At 38.8% G+C, this 23,530-nt stretch overlaps 1 protein-coding gene across 1 annotated transcript in view; it reads left to right on the plus strand.

Moving 5' to 3' along the window:
- INPP5F (inositol polyphosphate-5-phosphatase F) overlaps positions 1-21,203 on the plus strand; it is a 94,174-nt gene extending 72,971 nt beyond the window's left edge. Inside the window, exons 11-20 of the mRNA XM_030569846.1 lie at positions 268-345; positions 2,056-2,176; positions 4,990-5,118; positions 7,632-7,749; positions 8,961-9,159; positions 10,735-10,806; positions 10,974-11,047; positions 13,288-13,416; positions 14,212-14,299; positions 19,953-21,203. Of these exons, the coding sequence (XP_030425706.1) occupies positions 268-345; positions 2,056-2,176; positions 4,990-5,118; positions 7,632-7,749; positions 8,961-9,159; positions 10,735-10,806; positions 10,974-11,047; positions 13,288-13,416; positions 14,212-14,299; positions 19,953-21,102 (2,158 nt within the window). The 3' untranslated portion in view covers positions 21,103-21,203. The remainder of the gene's footprint in view (positions 1-267; positions 346-2,055; positions 2,177-4,989; positions 5,119-7,631; positions 7,750-8,960; positions 9,160-10,734; positions 10,807-10,973; positions 11,048-13,287; positions 13,417-14,211; positions 14,300-19,952) is intronic.
- Positions 21,204-23,530: the final 2,327 nt, after the last annotated feature.

The raw sequence follows: 23,530 nt of genomic DNA on the forward strand, positions 1-23,530 counted from the left end.
AAGAGAATTCTTGAGATGCTGGAGGGAAGATAGGCATGGCTACAATGTAGCTGTTTGAGTATATTTTACATAGTTTAATTTGCAACTGACATTTGAAAAGATTTTCCTAAACTTTGTACATTGCCCGAGAACTGCTGTGAATAAATTCTGCTTCAAATTTAGCTAGATATCAGTTTATATTTGTCTGTACTTGACTTTTGTGTGGTGTTGCATCATTTTTCTAGTTGAAACTTAATTTACTTTTGTGAACTCTCTCTTTTATTTTAGCAGAGGAATGAAGTTTGAAAATGTTCAAACATTAACTGATGCCATTCATGATATCATCCTTGATATGAAGTGGTGTTGGTAGGTATTAGTATGCTCAAGGTGGTATGCAATTGTTTATAGAAACATTTGAATGAAAGAGTAGGGGAAAAACAGTTTAAACAATCTTTGTTTAGATGGATTTTTATGGCCTTAAGTTTCTCCACTGATTATCTTTTCCCTGCAGTCTTTTCCTGTCTTGAATATTTGCAAATCAACATCTTGGAGTAAATATTGTGATGTATTCTACTTATGGTTCTATTCTTTTAACAACAAAAGAATTCCCAATAACATTGTCCCTTCACTGAGGTTCACTGTTGTTAATTTGAGGGGGGAAAAAAAAGCAACAACCCTAAAGAAATTATGTATGAAATATCATGCATTTCCCCCACCCATAGAGCTCCAACCTTACCCTGAACTGCCAATGAAAACCCTTGACCTTCAGCCAGGTATATTGGTTATATGTTTATGCATTTTGATATATGGTTGATGTGGCTTTCGTGAATTACATTGCATATGGTTCAGTACATTGTTTCGTATTGGTGTGTGTAGATAAAATGAAGTGTGCTATCAGATTGTCACTGGTGTCTGGGAGATGTTTTTCTGCAACACTTAGGAAATTTTGTGAATTACTGCTCTATATGTTAGTGATTGTTCTAAAGCTAGCATTGTTTTTATATTGAAATTAAAGAATTAAATTTGTATGCATGTACTAGAATATTGAATTTTTAGTATGAATGGGCTGCCTTTCATGTTCAGGATAATGGGGGAGAAATGTGGGTGAAGGGGAATGGAGTGGGAGGTAGCTATTCTGAAAAGGGGGCTCATGTCAGCTGGTCTGATTTGGGTTGCTGATAGTTCTGAAAAACTGAAAGAAAAAAATTGGTTTGTCTCAAACAGAATCTGAAAATTCCAAAAAGTTTTGATGAATCAAAAAAATGGATGAATTACATTTTGGGTTGAATGAAACTTGCGCTCTTTCGCATTAAAAGAAATAAAGGTCTAGAATGGGTGGAGGTGATAATGATGATGCTGGTGCTCACCTTCTAACTGTTAACCTAAATAGTTAGGGCATTCATCTGGCTTATGGGAGACGGGTTCTGTTCATCCTCTGTCTGATGTGGAGCAGGAATTTGAACATGGGTCTTCCCTGCTGCAAGAGAGTGCCTTAGCCAGTAGACTGGGTTATTCTGGGATGAATCTCTTGCTCTCACCTATGTATAAAATACTTGAATAATCCATTGGACTAGAGAGAAAAGTGAGTGACTATAGCCTGGTGGTTAGGGCACACTCCTGTAATGTGAGAGACCTAACCAAGTTCAGGTTTCTACTTCCACATCAAGCAGAAGGGAGAATTGAGTCTGGGTCTCCCACATCCTAGGCAAGTGCCCTAACTACTGGGCTAAAAGTTAAGGTGCACATTATCACTACCACCTCCTCTGACTGTTTTGTTTTATGAATGGTTCGTATGTTCCTCCCCCGACCCAAACTTTTTGACAACTTTGTAGGAAGCTTCAGGTAGACAGAAACTGCATTTTTCAACAAATAAACTATTCATCTGAAAAACTTCACGCAGTTCTAATGGAATGTAGCTGGGATGCTGAATGAAACTGACATGAATATTCCATGGTTTAGTCTAGTAGAAATATGTTTTCTAACTTAAATTTTCTATTTTATTTGCATGGACTGATAGTTATTTTAAGATCTCTCAGTAAGCATTTATCTCTTCTGTTTTTTTACCACCTTTGAAAGGGTTGATCAAGCTGGTGTGATTTGTAAACAAGAAGGAATTTTTCGTGTTAACTGTATGGACTGTCTGGATCGGACCAACGTAGTCCAGGCTGCTATTGCAAGAGTGGTCATGGAACAGCAGGCAAGTATGACTTGTAAATTTTAAAGTGATAAATATCTTAGATTTTTTTTAATTTATGGAAAGATAATCAGCATTGTTGTGAGTGAAAATAACCTAGAACTTGTTAAATTATGAATGTAATGGGATCTTCTTGAGACTTGGGAACATATTCACATTTCCAATGTTTAAACTTCTGAATAGTTCTTGGATTGGGAGGCATGTCCTTAACATGTTCGGGAGAAGAGACTGGCATTAGGGTCACCAGAACTATTATCTCAGTTTTATTATGTAGATTTGTAGTTGTTCATTAATTCATAGGCAGTGATTATCGCTGGTGTATACTTTTTTCTTTTACAAAATTAGGTATAGGTAGAAAAATGAGGTGGGTCCAGAGATGCACTTTAGTTTCAGGTACCTGAGAATAAAATATCACATCAACCAGCATATTAAGTGCTTGCTATGCCTGAGAGATCATTCCCCTTGACCATAGAGAGACAATCATTCTCCATCTTTCCAGGTATCCTAAACAGATAGTTGACAGATCATTCTCTTCTGGAATGAATCTGTCCCTTGCAGAGATGGCATTTCCAAATAGAAAGAGGAGTAGATGATTAAGGAGCTTTCTTATAGTTCAACAATCATCTGCTTCCTCCTTTGGAACCTCAGCCTTGGTTACATCTTCTGCCTGAAGAGGATATTAAGTAGATGATGGTGCATGTAGCCTTGAAAATTCAACATGCAGTGCAGGAAGAGTTGAAAAAGCTCTGTGATGTGCTTGAGATAAAGGCAAGCTGGCCCTTCGTATAAATAATGAATTGATCTGACTATGAAAACAGGTGCTGCCAAGTGCCAATGTCATCTGCAGCAAGGAATCCTGACCATATGATTCTGGTTGTACAACAGGGATTGATTTGATTTTTCCTTCTAGCATCTTGCCTTTGATTCTTGGACTCTTCTGCCTCCGAATAATCAAAGCAAGATAATCTTTCACGAAACTTTAGGTTAGAGTCCTGGGATATGTCTGCGCTGCAATTAAAAATCTGTAGCTGCTCCATGCCAGTTAACTTTGGCTTGTGGAGCTTGGGCTAAGGGTTGTTTAATTGTGGTGTAGGCATTCTGGCTTGGGCTGGAGCGTGGGCTCTAGGACCCTGCGAGGTGGGAGGGTCCCGGGGTCAGGCTGGAGCCCTAGCTCTAACGTCTATACTGCAACTAAACAGTCCCTTAGTCCGAGCCTCATGAGCCCGAGTCAGCTGGCATGAGCCAGCTGCAGGTGTCTAATTACAGTGTAGACGTACTGCTTGAGATTAAGTTATGGAGTGGGGCATTCTGCAATAACATTGGAACAGTAGATCTGTGAGATTGTCCCCCCATCCCACCCCACGGTTAATCTACTTTAGAATTGTTCTACGGTTGTTAGGCATGGTATGACTCCTACAATACAGACCCGCAGAAGCATAGTATTCAGAGAACTCCAGTTGCCTGTAAAATTGTCACACTTCCCAGGAGCACATGACTCATTCTCTTTATGCTGCAATTTGATAGCACTTCTCAAATCAATAATGAGAGTTTTTAATACAAATTCTATTCTTGTTCACAAGTGACGTTTTAGCATTTAGACTGTAAGAAAATAGTCTAAAGGAAAAAGTCACGCTTGTGATTTAACCCAGTGAAACTCATTGGAAAATACCTTCATAACTTAAGAAGTTCTAGATTAACAGGATCTTCTGGAGCCTGGGAATGTGCATATGCCCCTAAATGTTTAAACTTCTGAATAGTTCTTGGATTGGGAGGCATGCCCTTAACATTTTTGGGAAAAGAGACTGACATCTCAGTTGCTCTTTGAGGTGTGTTGCATATGTCCATTACATGACTCACCCTCCTTCCCCAACATGGGGTCTGATGTGAAGGAACTGAAGGAAGGGCAGGGCAGTTCCACATTTTATACTTTCCTATTCGAGCATGAGGAGCTTAAGGCTCAGGCATCAGTGCCCTGTAGGTATCACTAGGGAAAACTGACACTAGCGCACAAGACACATGTGCACACATAGTGTAATGGACATATGCATGCATCTCAAAGAACAAGTTACGAGTGAGTAACTATTCTTTTCTTCAAAATGTCAGAAAATGGCCTAAAACAAAATCCTCACCAGTACCAGAGCTATCTTAATGGGTACTGGGCTGAAAAACAGCTCCTCTCTGAGACCATCTTTAGCCAACTAGCTTGAAATCTTAACGCTTCCTTCTTTGTTTTTCTTTCTTTACAAGTTCCTTACTTTCTCATTAATGCTAGGTCAGTAGCTTCCACCTGGATCAACAAATGCATTTCTTTTCCATGTGGCACCTGCTCATTACATTGGATTAGCAGTATTCCAGTCAGCTGTTCCTTTGGTTCAGTGTAAGACCTCTATATAGAAGCAGTCTTTCTCCTTTGTGCCTTTTGGCTTTCCTCATGGCGTGCTCAGAGGAGGAAAAGCAAAAACATGATCTATGGTTGGCTGCCTGCGGTAAAAATTAGGATTTTTCTCTGCTTAGATCACTAAAAAATAAACCTGGTAGTTGTTTGTGCTCAAAAAACATCATCTTTGAAGACAAACTAAATAGAATGAATATTTGATATCTGCAGATATTTAAGGATACAGCCTAAAAATTAAGGATGTTTGTTTTTGCAGTATAACCTTTGGTTCTGATTGTAAAATGAAATAACTAAGAAAATTTAGTAAATGGTGTTATTACTAAAATGATGTGTCATGTTACTTTTTCCTTCCTTGAATTTATATAGTTTGAGAATGAATGTCACTTTGACCTTATCCACTAATAAATGTATCAAATTCCAGCTGAAAAAGTTGGGTGTGATGCCACCAGAACAGCCTTTGCCAATGAAATGCAACAGAATCTACCAGATAATGTGGGCTAACAATGGAGATTCCATAAGCAGACAGTATGCTGGAACAGCAGCTTTAAAGGTAAAAACAAACAAAAAAGAGAAACAAAACCCAAAAAATAACCCCTCCCCAAACCAGCCAAACAAAAACGTAGCGTAATGCGCACCTTGTTAAGTTTCATGATCTGAATTATTATGCAATGTGCAGTAGGAGTCATTTAGTTGATTGGTTTTAAAAGATGCACATAAAAATGACACTAAAATCAGCTGAAGTTTGATTCCTTCTATACAATTCTTAGAGACCTGTGGACTCTTGGGGGATTTCTACAGAATGACATTAGACAATTGGATAAACACTTTTTGGACCCATGAAGTGAATGTCTAGTTTTGCCCAAGTTGCCAGCATTCTTCAGCTCATGACACCGCTGTTGTTAAATAGCTCGACTCTGTTTTAAAGAGAAGTAAAGTGTAAGAATTGAATTAATATTGAAACTGAAGATCTCTTTTAACAACCTTTTGAGATACATTTCAGCAGAATACATTCATAGTATTTCTAAACATGTGCTGAAGAACTTGATAGATAGATAGATAGATGATAATCTGCCTTTCTAGCTACCGTGAGAAGAATCAACCAGCTATCATTAAATAATGGAAAAATAATCCATAAAATATTTATTTTTTTTAATGTTGTAGGTGAACTTTAAATGCTATTTACCTGCCAAGACTAGAATTGAGGGTTCTGTACTTCTCACAGTTGTGATCCTTTCCTCTGGTACAGACTGCTCCATTTATTTTTACAAGGGATCATTAAAGAGTTAAACAAATTGCTCTCGCTCTCTCTCTCTCTCTCTCTCTCTCACACACACACAGAGTTATTAGACAATCTTTTGTACTTCTATGCGCCTCAGGGTAGGAATGGTCTTTATTTTTGTTTGCTAGAGCACTTTGCAGTCATTTAACAAATTTAATAAGGCTGCCTGGCTAGAGCCTTCATTGAATAAACTATTGATTTTGTTTTTTCCCTCCATCATATCTTTAATTTGTGCCTGTCAAGCAAATAGATTAAAGTACAAAGATTGGTTTGTTTTCAGTTTGTTTACAAAAAGATGCTTGTATTTTGACAGTCTAAGTTATTCACTTGGAAACCAATTTAAGCAATCTTCCAGTGGATACATTTCTTAAAATTAAATACTCTTGAAACATATTTTTCTTTAATGATAACTGACCTGATTTTCAGAGGTGCAGCACACCGGTAGTTCCTGTGGGCTTTGTGGGAGCATAGCAGCTCTGAAAATCAGGGCAGTTTTCTGCTAGGATCCTCTCATGAAGTAAGATCTAGGAATGACACTGGCAAAACCCTTTGCTCTAAAGAATTTTGACTCCTGATGCTGCAGGCCCTAGACAAGTCGACTGCTTACTGAGGATCATGGTTATGAGGGCTGCTATTTGAAGTTAGATGACTGACTGAAAGGGCGCTTATTGTCCCTCTGTGCATGGTGCTTGGCTTATATTAACAATAAAGCCAAAAGATTCTAAGCCTCTTTTTTGAGCAAAGGCCAAAAAAAGAATCCTAGAATCATAGGACTGGAAGGTACAGGGGTGGCGGCTCTGTGTATTTTGCCACCCCAAGCACAGCAGTCAGGCGGCTTTCGGCAGCATGCCTGCAGGAGGTCCACTGTTAATGCGGATTCAGCTGCATGCCTGCGGGAGCTTCACCAGTCCTGCGCCTTCAGTGTACCTGCCTCCGAATTGCCGCCGAAGCTGTGGGACTGGTGGACCTCCCACAGGCATGCTGCCGAAAGCTGCCTGATTGCTGCCCTCACGGCGACCGGCAGGCTGCCACCCATGGCTTGCCACCCTAGGCACGTGCTTGGTATGCTGGTGCCTGAAGCTGCCTCTGGGAAGGTACTTCAAGAGTTCATCTAGTTCAGTCCCCTTCACTCATGGCAGGACTAAGTATTATCTAGACTATCCCTGACCAGTGTTTGTCTAACCTGTTCTTAAAAATCTCCAGTGATGGAGAATGGTGCATGTCAAACAAGTCTGAAGAATAGTGATGTCTTTATTGATTTTAATTAAAAAAAATCCTATGTGACCTATCCTAATATTAACAGATAGGATAAATATTCAGGCTATTGATTTCTTTCTTTAGTCTCTCTTAAGACTTGAAACTTATTGTTGTGCATGTACAATCCATGCAATCTAAGTGCGACCTTGATTCATATTACTTTGAACTTGTGTTTGAGACATTTATTCTATGAATTGATAGAAATGATTTCATGGTAGGTGTAATTTATGGACCTGGTTGTCAACAGCATTTTTTAAGATTCTCCAGATTCAAACGTTTCTTGAACTATATTTGTAAATCTATTTTTATGTTTTGCAGGTAAAGGAAATACTCTATTATTCTTAATATATCTTTATTTTGTATATACAGAATAGCAGCTTAAATTTAATTTCCTGAAATTTCACTCATTCAGTTATGCAGTATGTACATTAACCTCCAAAACAGGCTTTTGAGAACTGAGAGGGTTGTTATTTAAATGCCACACACTTGGCTAATTAAATGTTCAAAGGAGTGTTTCTGTGTAACAGGGTGACTTCACAAGAACTGGCGAAAGGAAACTGGCAGGAGTAATGAAAGATGGAGTCAATTCTGCAAATAGATACTACTTGAATCGCTTCAGGGATGCTTACAGGCAAGCAGTCATAGGTAAGGGAAAAATATCAATCTATTTTCAGCTGAATCATTTCACATTTGTCTGCTTTTGTGAATGTTTGTGAAAATATCTTGTCTTCCTGTGACTTGTGCTTTCAAAAGGGTAAACAAATATATGTTATCACAGTCTCTGTGTAACTTATACTTATGCAACGTGGCTTAAGTGCATTGTAGTAGATGCCAGTTCACTCAGTAGGATTATATAGCCATAACCTCATTTTGTCTAGGTAACTTAAGATGTACCAACAGTTTGAATTTATCCATTTATCCTATTCGTACAATATAATTAGAATAAACTTTCTTCTTGGAAACCATTTCTAGTAATTTTTGTTTTTTTAAGAAATAGTTATAGCTAAACTTTTCTGAGCAGAATAATCTTGTTGATACTTCATTGTATGATATTAAGACAAGCTTATAATTAGGAGATGTTGAGTGACCGTACAGTCCTTCAGATCCACCGTACAGTATAACCTCGATTTTTATACATGCCAACCCTTTGAACAACCAGTTATACAAACTAGTTTTTTCAATGGGGTTAAAAATCACATAATTTAAGCAAGGGCGGCTCTGTTTTTTGCTGCCCCAAGCACAGCAGTCAGGCAGCCTTCAGCAGCATGGCTGCAGGCAGTCCACTGGTCACGCGGATTTGGCGGCGTATCTGCTGATGATCTGTCAGTCCCACACCTTCGGCATACCCGCCGGCGAATTGCTACCAAAGCTGCGGGACTGCGCTGTCGAAGGCAGCCTGACTGCCGCCCTCACGGCAGTCAGCAGGCTTTCCCCCATGGCTTGCCGCCCCAGGCATGCGCTTGCCGTGGTGGTGCCTGGAGCTGCCCCTGAACTTAAGTGATGTCTGTAAAGAACAGGTCAATATCCTTTCACATTCTGATGCCTTCAGTACGTTGGAAATCACTTTGCAATAGTTTGGAGGACAAGAAGAAAGAGTCGAGTCATACACCCTACCTCCTGTCATTTTGAGATGTTCAACTTTATGAACTTCTTAAATTTATGAACTCCTCAGTCCCCAATTCGCGTGTAAAATAAGGGTTCTACTCTATTGTAAACCGCCAAGTTTTGGAGCATAATGCTTATTCAAAGTCATATGCTAAGGTGTTGAGAGACTGCTTCTGTATGTATTTCTCTAGTTATTTATCTCATTTATATTTGTCTGTTCCTCATATTTATCTTCTATATTTGCTGTCTAGATTTGATGCAAGGTATCCCTGTGACTGAGGATCTTTATTCCATATTTACAAAAGAGAAAGAACATGAAGCACTGCACAAGGAGACAGTGAGAAGCCATCAGGAACTGATCAGCCAGCTATTGCAAAGTTACATGAAACTACTCTTACCAGATAATGAAAAATTCCATGGTGGATGGGCACTTATTGATTGTGACCCAAGGTGTGCAGAACAAGATTACAATTTATTGATTTTCTGTTGGTCATCTGCCAGCATGGGTCTTCCACAATTATTAAATAATAACCTGTTAAATTACTTAAATTTATTTTGTAGCTTTGATAGTTAATACATCCATAATCTAAGCATGTTGCAAATGAAGACTTTTAAAGAAAGTGACTATGTCCTCAGATAATGTGTGTATCCTACAAATCACTTTAAAATGTGATTTTGTACTGAATGCAGGAGGGGATTAATGTGGTGATGATTTCTTAAACATATTTTCTTAAGAACCCTAAAAATGGGTGCGTAATATAACTAGTTCTAGGAAACATCACCTGGCCATACAGCCTTTCTTAGGCCTGGTCTACACTGGAGCGGGATTGATCTAAGTTACGCAACTTCAGCTATGTGAAGTTGATGTACTTAGATCTATTTACTGTGGTATCTTCACTGCGGTTAGTCGATGGCTGACACTCTCCCATTGACTCCGCCTGCACCTCTCGCCCTGGTAGAGTACCGGAGTCGACGGTAGAGTGCGCAGTGGTCGATTTATTGCGTCTAGAGTAGATGCGATAAATTGACCCCCGCTGGCTCGATCGCTGCTTGTCAGTCCAGTGGGTAATGTAGACAAGCCCTGAGTTTCTTTGATTTTTAGGTGTGGCAGGCACCATAAAGAGAATTCTCAGCCATTTGCGGGCATTGAGAGTAGGTATGTTACCCTTACTGCTTTCAAGCTGAGGTATGCTACATACCTATAACTTATAGTGTAATGGAGCTATATCTGATTAAGTGAATTTAAGATTTGTGAAAGCCTGGTGTCCTGTTAACCACAGAGCAGGCACACAAGGACAGTAGGAATGCAGACTTCTATTGTGCCAATGTGCCTCAAACTTGTTCAGGTGAGGTGACCTATAAATATAAAAGGATGGTTCTGTCTCCTAAGTTAACTTTTAGCCTCTGAGACTGTCAGGAAAAAGTCAATTGAAGTATGATACTTCTTTTTTTTTTTTTTGCTGTGAATAACTATCCCCTAGGAACTAAGCTGAGTCTACAAAAGAAATTAACTTTGAACTGTCATAGCTTTGTTAAAAAAGCCATGAAACGGCAGTCTAACGTTTATAAATATGTAGACATGATTTACTGCTGACCTCAAGGTGAAAGCTTCCAATCCTTAGAAATGTACAACACCTTCATGTGGGAATGAACATTGCCTCTTCCACAATCCCAGTTGCATGAGCCTACCCAACCCAACCAATTTGTAGCTTCAGCCAGGCAAATTTGTCTGGTGTTATTGATGCACTTTATTTATATACCTCACAGAATATTTTGCTCTTCAAAATTATATTTGCACTGTGCTGGTGTATTTTTATTGAAAACTGTAACATGGACAGATATAAACACACAGCACATTATGCAGCAATTAAATCTATCCCATTCACAGTTATAATTACTTGAATTCCTTTTTTATTTTGGTATTGTGGTTGTCTTTTTCTGTCTAAAACATAATGTCTGCAAAATGCCTATCAGTTGCAGCTGTATCACTAAACAATTGTGTATATTTGACTACTTGTTTTGTAGCCTCACTGATGCTACTCACAAAGATGTGGATGTTCTATTGCTGCTTTCGAACTCTTCCTACTATGTGGCGTAGTAAGTCACTGTTTTCTTTCTTCATGTGCTGTATTCTCTTAATAAACATACCCTATTTATATGTAGAATCACTTTACTTTTAACAGCTTTGTGCTACACAATAATTGTTTTTTATCTGTGAGTAAATAGATATCTAACTTTGGACATGGATTGTTTTCTCTGTCTAGTTATGATGATGAAGTTGACAAAGTAAATCAATATCAAAGACTAAGCCTTGAAGCCTTGGAGAAAATAGAAATAGGTAAGAATTGAAAGACACTACACTTCTTTACATACTATCCCTGTTTCTTGAAGGTACTCTCTCTCTTAAGTAGTGTTCCACACTTGTTGCCGAACAATGCTATGAGTACCAAGGCTATTTCCTCACTGTACAGTAGGTATCTCTAGATGGGGTCACAGTTTCAAGGTAATTGCATCTACATATTCCCCCCCGCCCCATCCCCCACCACCCCTTCCTGTGGTCCTCTCCAGAATTGTCAAGTCAGGTCTCCAGTCATCAACTGTCTCTGGGTAGGGGCGCTTGTCTTGGCCCCTTTTGATTGAGGGGGTTTTAAGGGTGCACAATTCCCTGTCTTCACTGTGATGCCCCTAACAAGCCAGTTTCATATTAATGTCTTGGATAATGGAGTGGAGAGTATGCTTATAAAATTTGTGGATAACACCAAGCTAGGTGGGGTTGCAAGCACTTTAGAGGAGAGGATTAGAATTCAAAACGATCTGGACAAATTTGGAGAATTGATCTGAAATTAACTAGATGAAATTCAATAATGGCAAGTGCAAAGTACTTCACTTAGGAAGGAAAAATCAAATGCACAGCTACAATTAGGAATAACTAGCTAGGCGGTAATATTGATTAAATGGATCTGGGGATCCAGCAGTGTGAATGAGTTAGCAGTGTGATGCAGTTGTGAAATACATTCTGGAGATTATTGACAGGAATGTTGTATGTTGGACACAGGAGGTAACTGTCCTGCTCTACTTAGCACTGGTGAGGCCTCTTCTGGAGTACTGTGTCCTGCTCTGGGCACCACACTTTAGGAAAGGTGTGGACAAGTTCAAAAGAAAGTCCAGAGGAGGACAACAAAAATGATAAGAGGTTTAGAAAACCAGACTTATGAGGAAAAGTTAAAAACACTGGACATGTTTTGTCTTTAGAAAAGAAGTCTGAGAGGGGACTTAATAACGGTCTTCAGATATGTTAAGGGCTGTTATAAAGAAGACTATGATTAATTGTTCTCCATGTCCATTGAAGATAGAACAAGAAGTAATGGGCTTAATCTGCAGCATGGGTATTGTTACCATAGTTACTGAGGTCTTTTTATATTGTTTCCCTGGAGAGAATGAAATCAGGAGGCATCATCTAGTAGGATCGATTCAGTCACCTTGACTTTAAGTTCTGTATTTGTGCTCTTTTGCTTATTGTCATTTCATCGCTTCATCTTCAGTGTGGAGGCAGATATACGATGTGAGGGAGATATATGAATGTTCTTTTGCACCAGTGACCTGACCAGCAATCTCATTCTTCATGAGGATGCTAGTTTCTGTTTATCGTGATTCTGAGTTTCCATTCTTTATATGAGCATAAACTGTAATTTTTGTGAACTTTCATAGGCTCTCATAATATGCACATCTTGGGAGGAACTTTTTCCAGAGCCTATTGTAAAATGTGGATCTGAAAGTGAGGTGGTTTGGATTGAGACTCAATATTTGCAAGGTTTAATTAGAACTCTGGATAAAATGGCTTTGTTTTAGCCACATCTTTGGAAAGGCAGGGTTTAGTGTTGATGAACCACAATGCAATACATTAAAATTTCTTACATTCTTACTGGAACCAGAGATTTGTATTCTTAAAGTGCTTGTTTTTGCTGAGTGACTTGGGATAGGGTTAAGTTTTTCTCTTCCCTTTCATACTCACTCGTATTCGTCCTAGAGGTAGAGTAGCTAATGGATATTAAGAGGAGAATGTGGTTCTAGGTGAAAATACTACACCTCTACCCCGATATAACACTGTCCTCAGGAACTAAAAAAATCTTACTGCGTTATAGGAGAAACCACATTATATCAAACTTGCTTTGATCCACCGGAGTGTGGAGGCCTCCTCCTTCCCCCCCCCCCCCCCCCCCCGGCTCCCCCTGGAGTGCTGCTTTACCACAGTTGTATCCGAATTCGTGTTACATTGGGTCGCATTATATCAGGGTAGAGGTGTATCTGGAATAATTTTTCTGGTAGAATGATGGAAAAGCAGCAAGTTATCTCTATCTCTATAGAAAACCTGCTGCTTTTCCATAATTCTACCAGAAAAATTATTCCAGATAGTATCTTCACCTAGAACCAAATTCTCTTCTTTATATCCCAGAGATAGAGTAGCTAATGGATATTTATATGTATATTGGCTGACAATTTTGCAATATTTGTTCCACTAATTCATGAAAGAACACTCCTCGCCCTCCCCAAAATGTGGATGTCTGGCTTATTTCTCAGGTCCTGAACCCACCCTTTTTGGAAAGCCCAAGTTTTCTTGCATGAGGTTGCATTATAAATACAATGAAACAAGTGGATATTTTCATACTCTCAGAGCTGTGATGCGCAACCCTGAAGAAGATGGAAAAGGTAACAAATATACATTTTCCATAACACATGATCATGTTCAATATATTGAAGCTTATCTTTGATATAACCCTTTTAATCTATCAATCTCAGACCACTTTCCAAAGCAGGGTAAGTTTAATTATATTCCCATTTTTCAGGTGAAAAGAGAATGTGTCTTACAGTGGCTCACTGTGTGGATATTAAATTGTGATGGCACCTCACTTACTAAAAAATGGCAGGGTAAATTCAGATTTGATGAGCTTAAAACAGCAATTTTCCTTCTAGGGTCTGGACAATGGCTGTCTGAATTTGTTCTGCTATTCACGTTTAGGGTAGGATGAATATTAAACAAGGTCACTGATGCTGATGAGTATGACTTAAGTCAGTGTAATCCATGACTAAAGTCCCTGATATTTTGTTTTACTTGGTTAACAGAACACTTATCAGCAAAAATCTTACTTCCTACCCGTAATTCCAAATTTGATGTCAATGAGAATTAAAATAAATATCCTCGTCTGTCAATATAATCCATATACTTTCTCCCCTTCCTTCCCTCTCCCTAAATTGAGTAGTTACAGTAAAGATTCCTTTCTGAATGCTTTTCTAACCTATCAGTACCAGGACATGGGAAGGGAAGAGGATCGTCTACTTCCACTTTGAGCTTTGCATCAGGAAATCACAACTTTTAAAAAAAATTGAGAGATTTAACACATTTAATTAATTGACAAACTGCCTCTAAAATTAGATTTGCTAAAATGTGGGATTTTAAAAAGTTTATATTTGGGAGAATCTGACAGTTTGCTAACTGGATTTCAGACACCCTTCAGTGTATTGCAGAGATGCTGCGAATCACGAAGCAAGCTATGGGATTAGATGTGCCCATTATTGAGAAAAAGCTGGAGAGGTGAGTGATTTTTTTTTTTTTGTTTTGAATCCTCAAAGCCACAATTTAAATAACTCTTTTTAAAGACACCAAGTTATTTCTGCATGGGATTCTCACAGCAACTGTGTCCCCATTTTAGCTACTATGCTAAGAATGACCTGATTTCTATACTGCTCTCTACACTCTGTAAACATTTATCTAAGGATAGAATTTAAAATCGTTTCTCCCTGTCTGTGTTAGTGTATGGGACTGAACAAAGCCTATGAAAGTCAATGGAAAGATTTCCAGTGATTCCAGTGGAGCTGGGGTCTGGCCTTGTTTGTACACATGCATATAGCACTATCACTTTAAAAGCGAGACTGTCTTAGGAGCCATGAATCCTTGCTACACAAGGTCTTCCAAGATGGCAACTGCTTTTCTTTTAAGGACACTAGTTGAATATAAGACTGTGTTCATCTCTGATATTCCTTTTCAGGTGTCCTTTGTTATCTTATGTTTGAACACGTGCGTGTACTGTGTTCATATAGGCTGTCTTTAAAATGAAAGCCCCTCTTGAAGCTAGTGCCATGCTGTTTGTTCCTTTAACAACTAAAAATAAGTAGTATTTTGCAACGTGTATTAAAACATCATTTGACCTTTCCCTTATTTTAATGCCCACTTTTCGGTACTAGAGTAGGAAAACTGTGTAGAGTAATGCAGGCATGGTTCTGTTCCCTCTCCCAGTATTCAGTGGTTCTGAAATGTGTTCAGTATTTTATATGCTATAAAACACAAGATAATATAAAAGGTAACCTTTATGGAACCACTCAGTATGGGTTGGGGAAGAGTCCTACTTCATCTCAGCAGACTGATGGGACATCTCTCATTGATGGCAAGGGACTAGACTTCACAAACTACGAAAGCTTGAAGGTACCTTAAAGTGACGTGCTGAAATACTCTAAGGCACATGAGGGGCGTTGAATGCTATATTCCCCTCTATTTTTAAAAAAATGTGGTACATGACCATTAGACACAATGTTTGTATCTGACAATTTAAGTTGAAATCTTGAAGAACAATATCCTGGGAAGAAAAGATTGCCACACTGTGTTCTGCATGAAACTCCTGAGAGAGAGCTATAATCTGTTGAAACCTTCTAGAAGCTACTCTGCAGGAATGAGGAGAAAGGTGTTTGTGTGAAGCTAGACCGTCAACATATGTATGCTGCTATATTGATTGAAAAACTGCTTCTAAATTCATCTCAATTTTACAGAAATTTTAATCTGATAAACAAGAAACAATTTGTGCTTACTCAGACTTCATTAAAAATGCTATTGGGAGAGAGGGAATGGACTCTAAAATCAACTTTAGTATTTCTTCAAGGTGAATGATTTTTGTGTATGTGCTATTGGATCCTAAACTATCACTTAAGTGCTCTGTCAGTTTGATTTTTTTTTTTTCCCCTGGTGTCTGACATGTCTGGAAGATTCATGCATCCAGTCTTAACTGCCCCAAGACATGTTAAGGGCAAGAAGTTATATAGAAGTTATAATTCATGTCTCCTATCTATGAAAGAACTGTCAAAAATCATTAAATGATAGTACTCTAGTTTCATCATGCAAAAAAGGTCTTACATAAATTGACTCTATATTGACATAATACTCAAGAACAGATATGCATATTGTATTAAAATAGCCAAGCTAAACAAGATAAACAGCTTTATTTTATAATAGATTGATGGATAGGATGAATTTAAATTTATTTCTAAGAAAGTCCATGCCTCTGAAGGCCTAGCAAAATAAACGTAAAACATAATTCAGTAGAGAAGCAACATACTGTGTACCCAATAAACAATGGGAAAGTGGTTCTAAATTATCTCTGAAATATATGGCTAATTGCTCCAGGCTGTTGATTCTGCATTGTTTGCTACACACAACAAACATAGTTGTGGTAAATTAGAAGAAAGTGCAGATACATAATGAAGCCAGTATACACTCAAGCTTAATGAAGATGGTGTAGTTAAATCAGTGATTTTTTTTTTTTCATTTGGAAAAAGTTGATTTTACAGAATACCTAGAACATTAAGAAGTTAAATGCAAGTGATTAACTTTGGGATAACTTGATGGAAGATATTTTAAAAGCACAAATCAGAAAATTCAAGACTATTTTCACAGCAACCATAACTGTTTCTCTTGTGCCTATGTAAAACTTTCATTACATAACCTTATCTTTATCTCTCTTACAACATTTGCTAGAATTTCACTTGCTATGGAACCCATAAGTGTTGAGTGTCCTGTGCGTGTGTTTAAAGTTTTAGCTGTATTGGAACAAACAGTCCTTGTAAATCATAGTTATTATAAAAAGACAAAGGAGGGAAAAGACAAAGGATCATCTGAAATATTAAAGGCAAACAACAATTGAAATTGGGCGGGGCGCAAAAGCCCATAGATTATTGAGGTTCCCTTGGATCAACAAAAATAGATAGAGATTTTGCAAGGGAACAATATCTTGCCAATGGGAGAAAATGTATAGAGCCCTCAGGAAGTGCCTGTGTGGTGTGTATTTCAGAGCAATTGATGATTGGTAGAATAATTTAGAATCCATATTTGATATTTTTGTTAAGTTTTCTTGATTACTTTTAGGATTTTTAAATACAGATCTGTCTTGCCTCCCTGCCTCTGTGGCCCTAGTACCAGGGAGCCTGCTGCAGCCGATGTCACTGGAACCACGATCCTGCAGGGCGGGGGGAGCACTGAGCACTCTAGTCTCCTGCTGATGCTGCAGGGCCCAATCCTGCTGGGGGGAGGGGGCTGATGTCACTGGGCCCAATCCTGCACCACACCATTTTTGCATGAACACACCCGCCGCTGACTCTGTGCCCAGCACAGGTACCCCTCCCGTCTTGCCCTAGTTACAACGCTAAGGATGTCAGAGGTCTGTGCTGATTGGTCCGCAAGTGGCCCCGGGTTGAGAACCATTACTTTAGAGAATGACTGATGTTTTTCTTCTCTGATTTATTCTTGTTCATTAAAAAGTTATCTACATTTTCAAAAACCGCTAGTGATCTTCATTGCCCAATTTAAGATGCCTTAAAAGAACTTGAACACCAACCCTCTGAAAGTCAGACTCCTGTAAGGTATGTCCAGTTGAACACCCAAAATCATAAGTCACCCTGGAAAATGTGGACCTATATGCACACACCTGAGAGAAAAAGCAGTCTGCGTGTAGCTGTCAGGTATGTTGCACTGAACAGCCCACAGTGTTGTGGGTGTGATACCTGCCCAACGACCTGATCAATTTTCAAATAGCTTATTTGAAGATCAGGAATTTCACCCTAGTACCCAGCATATGGAAAACCTGAATATATGATAGGCCTAGTAAACTTCATAATGGCACAAAGAATGCTTGTGTAAATAGGACATTTTATGGTCTAAGTGGATATCTGTTTTCATTGTTGTTCTAGTGAATCTTTACCATTCATAGAATCATAGAATATCAGGGTTGGAAGAGACCTCAGGAAGTCATCTAGTCCAACCCCCTACTCAAAGCAGGCCCAATCCCCAACTAAATCATCCCAGCCAGGGCTTTGTCAAGTCTGACCTTAAAAACCTCTAAGGAAGGAGATTCCACCACATCCCTAGGTAACCCATTCCAGTGCTTCACCACCCTCCTAGTGAAAAAGTTTTTCCTAATAGCCAACCTAAACTTCCCCCACTGCAACTTGAGACCCTTACTCCTTGTTCTGTCATCTGCTACCACTGAGAACAGTCTAGATCCATCCTCTTTGGAACCCCGTTTCAGGTAGTTGAAAGCAGCTATCAAATCTCTCCTCATTCTTCTCTTCTGCAGACCAAACAATCCCAGTTCCCTCAGCCTCTCCTCATAAGTCGTGTTCCAGCCCCCTAATCATTTTTGTTGCCCTCTGCTAGACTCTCGCCAATTTTTCCACATCCTTTTTGTAGTGTGGGGCCCAAAACTGGACACAGTACTCCAGATGAGGCCTCACCAATGTCGATGAATAACGGTAGAGAAGATGACACAGGGAGAAACTGATTGGATTTGGATCAATAACAGAAGCTCTGAACAAGTGACTACAGGCTACTTCCCACTCAGGAAGGAATGGGTACCCAGAACACAGGAATGTATGCATATTGTATTTCATGAAAGTAGATCACAGCGATTTTTAGAGTCCCCATATCCACAAGAATACAAGAAGGTGAAGAATTCTAAAGGATTTGCAAATTAAGGCACAGCAGACAATAGTACTTCTGAAACAGAAGAATGAAAGAAAAAGCTAAAATGGTCCTAAGTAAAAGATGATGGTGGATGGTAACGTATTGAGCAAGGGAGGGAGCGTGTCTGCTGGGGTACCACAGATCAGTAGTAAGACTGGTTGTATTTAACATTTTGCTTAAAATCTAGAAGAATAAGTAAGTAGTCTGTAATGAAGCTTGCTGATGAGAATAAATTGGAGGGTAGTGCAAGTACTAATGAGGACAGAGAAATAAGAAAAGGACCTAGAAAATATGAACATGGACAGAAAATAAGATTTTCCTGGAAAAAATGCAAGCTAAGTCATTTGGGTGGTTGGAAGGATTGAAACCATCTGTAACATGTTCAATAAAAAAGAAAATCAGAAAATAGTAACGCTGAAGGAGAACAAGGAGTGGTGATGGACAGCTAATTATATTGGAGTTTTTAATGTGAAATTGGCTCAAAAAAGAAGCCCCCCTTTTTCAGGAAAGTAATAATGCCATTCTGTAGCATTGGTTAAGCTGCACGTGGAATGTTTCATTCAGTTCCAGGAATCATATTACCATAAAGATATTGGCACATCATACTGAAAGTTCAGAAAGGAAAAAATAATCAAGGACAGAAGAGATTAATATAATACTCAAATAAATATGAATAGTTTGGCTAAGCAAGAGCAAACTGTCTGCAAATATTTGAAAGGTGTTAACACTAAGGAGGTAAATTATTTAGTGACAAATATAGTTGTAAGGAGGATAGTGTAAAACTAAGAAAAAAATTTAGGCTAGATTCAGGAAAAAACCTGACAGTTGAAGAATCTAGGGTCTCCCATCAAGCGGGACTGTTCTGTATATCCTATAGAACAATCCTACTTTGCCAGGGAGAGAGATCACCCAGTTCACCTGTTATTACTATCCGTTGTTTTCTCCTGTACTTCCTTTCCTGGTAATGTTGTTATTTATGTGTACTGTTTGCTAAAGCAGCAAACTTTATGAATATTGTTCTGTTACTTACATTTAGAGTGTCAGATGTGATGTCATTCTGTCATGAACAGAAGTCTAGGTACTGATTTCAATCTGTGGTCATAAACTTGCCTGTAATAGCTGTATTATTGAAATAGTCTTGGGTAAATTTAGTCTCTTCAGTTAATGTTTCCCTTTTTCCCTTGATTAATCCCAGTTATTTAAAGATCAGCAGAAAAACAATGACTTTCAAGTCTTAAGGTTTTTTGATTTGGTCAGGTTATACTAAGTGAACAGTTGGTTATAATGTCTCACTGGTCATTCTTTTGGAATAGTTCTAAAAATACATTTCATTTGCTTGTATCTGCATCTGTTCAAATATTAAAACAATATTAACTGAGATATTGTGAAACTTGTGATTTAGAAGTGTAACTACTTGATTAACTGTACAAGAAAAGACATTATTTTCTCTCTAATTTTTCAGGAAGAGCAGTAAACCTCATGAGGACATCATTGGCATTAGATCCCAGAATCGAGGATCCCTGGCCCAAGGCAAGAATTTCTTAATGAGCAAGTTTTCATCTCTTAATCAGAAAGTCAAACAAACCAAATCCAATGTTAACATTGGCAGTCTTCGCAAGTTAGGGAATTTTACCAAGCCTGAAATGAAAGTCAATTTTTTAAAACCCAACTTGAAAGTTAATCTTTGGAAATCAGACAGTAGCCTTGAAACTTTGGAAAATCCGCTGGCAGATACTAAAATACATGCTGAATCAGATACTGAAATATCAGATGATGACTCTTTTCATTCCGATGACTTCCTGACAAATTCTAAATCTGATGAGAACCATCAGTTAACTGGCTCTTTAGAGAATGTGGGACAGATAGACTATGTTTTGCCCAGCTGTGGTATCATTGCATCAGCTCCTCGACTGGGTAGCCGGTCCCAGTCTATAAATAGCACTGACATCAACATTAGCATTCACATTCCTTCAGAGATCCATGTTACCCAGGCTAGCAGGCCTGAGTGTGAAGACAGACCTATGCAGGGAAATCCTTTTGCTGACAATGTGGCGATGGAGTTCATTAAACCCGTCGATGCATACTGCCACAGATTTGTACAAGATGCTCAAAACAAGATGACAGAAGCTTCAGTGGCAGAGACTGCTCCTCAAAAACCCTGCCAAGGAGTAGATCAAACCAGCAATAATGCTTTTCAGAAAACAGAAACCTGGTCTGAAACAAACAGAGACATCCCTTCAAGGCCATCTAAATTGGATGTACCATTTTCTGAGTCAGGTTCTCAGTTCTTAGCTGTTGAGGAAGTTTACACCAATAGATCTCATAAGAGCCCAGGATCTGCATCCAGTATTCTTGAAGTTGAGACAGGACTTCATATGACTCCCTCTCCAGCAGATAGTAACGGCAGCAGAGCAGTCTCCCCCTTTGCTAAGATCCGCAGTTCTATGGTCCAAGTTGCTAATATTACACAAGCTGGATTGACCCAAGGGATAAACTTTGCAGTGGCAAAGGTGCAGAAGAGCCCAGCAGAACCAGAGGCTGTAAATGAAGTCCAACAAAATGAACTGATAGAAATGTTTACACAGTGCCAGACCCGAATTATTCAGATTTAGTTGCTAACTTAGAAAATACTCTTGTTGTGGCTTGTCCATATTCTTAAATTCATACTGGAAGACCCATGTAACGTGAATTGCCACTGAACACTGGGATAAAATACCAATAATTATGTTTACAGAAAGTGTTTTTGATGCAAGTTGATTTTGGTTCTGAATAGGTTTCAGAATTCCCTCAAGCAGCCGAGATGATAGAAGGATATACCATACTGAACAGGTAGCCTATACACTGGTATTTAGTAAGCACGCTGTTCATTTTAAATAGATTGCACAGTTATCTTTCTGAGACAAATTTTGTAGGTCTTCTGATTTGTGTAGAATATTTGTAGTAAAAGGAGCTGGTACTGCACTTCTTTTGTTACCTTGCTAATCTTGCACTGCACCAGCAACATATTTTGCTGACAAATTACATTTATTCTATTTATTTTTGAACTAGTTTTTTTAATTAATTTTTTGTGTGTGATTTCCATTGAATTCTTGACACATTCCTCTAGAAATGATGTCTTTGCAATGGAAATTGGTAAATTTTGCTATACATATAGCTACATTAACTGGAAGTTGAGACTCTTCCCTACCACCACTCTTGTCTGTCCTACCTCAATTAAAGGATAAGACAGGCTACAACAATCTGTAATATCTAATTGCTTGAAGTGCAACTTCTTAAAATTTGTGTGGGGGTTTTGTGTAAAACCAATGGGAACTAATGTTCTTTTAATTATCTTGCTGGTGTCAAAGTTATCCTTTTCCCCATTCTGTTCTACTAAACACACTGCTCTATAATGTTTTTCCCCTGAATAAGGTAAAACAAACAGGGAACTCCACATCCAGAACTAAGTGCTTAGTGTATCAGGGTACATCCTGATGTTCTGTTCATTTGATTAGAAAATTTAACTGTCCTTTAGCCAAAAGCAGCAAGTGATTAAACTAGTAAACCATAGAAGGAAAGTGTACGCATTCATGAGGTTAGTCTGGTGATTTTTGAAATCAGATTATAGTAACACTTATCAAAACAGTTAATTTAGTTTTAAACCAACTCAACCTTTGTGATATTCGCATGGATGAGGCTGAACTTATACTTGTGCAGGGAACTGGGTACCAATCAATGTATGTGTAAGGAATTAAATCTTTAGATTCTTGATTTTTCCTAGAATTGGCCTTCCAACACTGTTCTGTTGTAGGATGTCATCTATAGAAACAATAGCATAAAGCAGGATCTTGCGATACAGTGGTTCATAACTATAACCACCACTATTATAGAGCCAGTGCCTGTGTGTTTTAGTACATGTACTGTAGATAGATCACACGTGGTGTTCTAAGCAATTAACAAGTGTCATGATGGTAGCAAGGTATCTTAGAATCTCTCTAGTGTAACCGAAGTAATTATCATCTGGACTTTGATAAATAATTTTCAACTTTGTTATTTATTTGTTTTATTACAGTGATGTGGTTTGTTTTGTGGAGTGTGTCTATATACATTTGTGACTATATTTAAAAATAAAATACATTGTATTTCAAGGTGAGGGATGAACATGAGAAATATTTTAATTAAAAAAAAATTAAAGAACCCAAAGAGACTTTCTGGTTCTTCATATTTGAAAGGATATTGGACTTCAGTTCAAGTTTGAAACCAAAGGAGCCATCTTACCAGTTTGGCCCAGGATCAGGGAAGGCAGTGTTTTATGCCTCCTTTTCATCTCCTTTTCCTGAACTGTACTGTCTACTCCTTGGCTTCCAGGTTTTAGTCCTGTAAGTGCTTTCAGTAAGATGTCTAAAAAACCCTAATTCCTTCACCAAGGGGAGTGGTGGATTCTCCATCTCCTTGAAAATATGCTTGAGCCAAACAAGTTACTAGACTCAACACAGGAGTAACTGGATGCTGTTCTCTAGCCCAGTGGTCCCCAACCTTTTTCGTCTGGCGGGTGCGAGATGATGAGCCACGGAGGACCGTGGCAGAGGACAAGCATCTGCCGAAATGCCGCTGAAAAGTGGCAATGTCAATAGGCGTCGCTGCCGAAATACCGCCGACAAGCAGCGGTATCCAGAAGTGTTGCCGCTGAAATGCCGCTGAAAATGGCAGCATTTCAGCAGCGATGCCACTGGATGACGCTGCTTATCAGCAGCATTTTGGCAGATGCTCGTCTGCCGGCCAGTACGCGGGCACACTTAGATGCCCCGGCGGGCGCCATGATGCTTGCGGGCACCGCCTTGGGGACACCTGCTCTAGCCTATGTTATACAGGTCAGATCATGAATCATCAGTTACTCTGCCTGTCAAGGTTCTAAATTTTCCTGCAACATTTGAAAAAATCAGTAACAATGCAAGGAGTGCAGGATGCCTTCAGGATGCCATGCTATGGCCTTGGTACAAAGCGAAGGAGGAACTAATTTACAAATAGTGACACACCCAATAACAACTAAGTGTGTTTAAT

The sequence above is a fragment of the Gopherus evgoodei genome, chromosome 7 (genome assembly GCF_007399415.2).
Source record: "Gopherus evgoodei ecotype Sinaloan lineage chromosome 7, rGopEvg1_v1.p, whole genome shotgun sequence".
Taxonomy (NCBI): domain Eukaryota; kingdom Metazoa; phylum Chordata; order Testudines; family Testudinidae; genus Gopherus; species Gopherus evgoodei.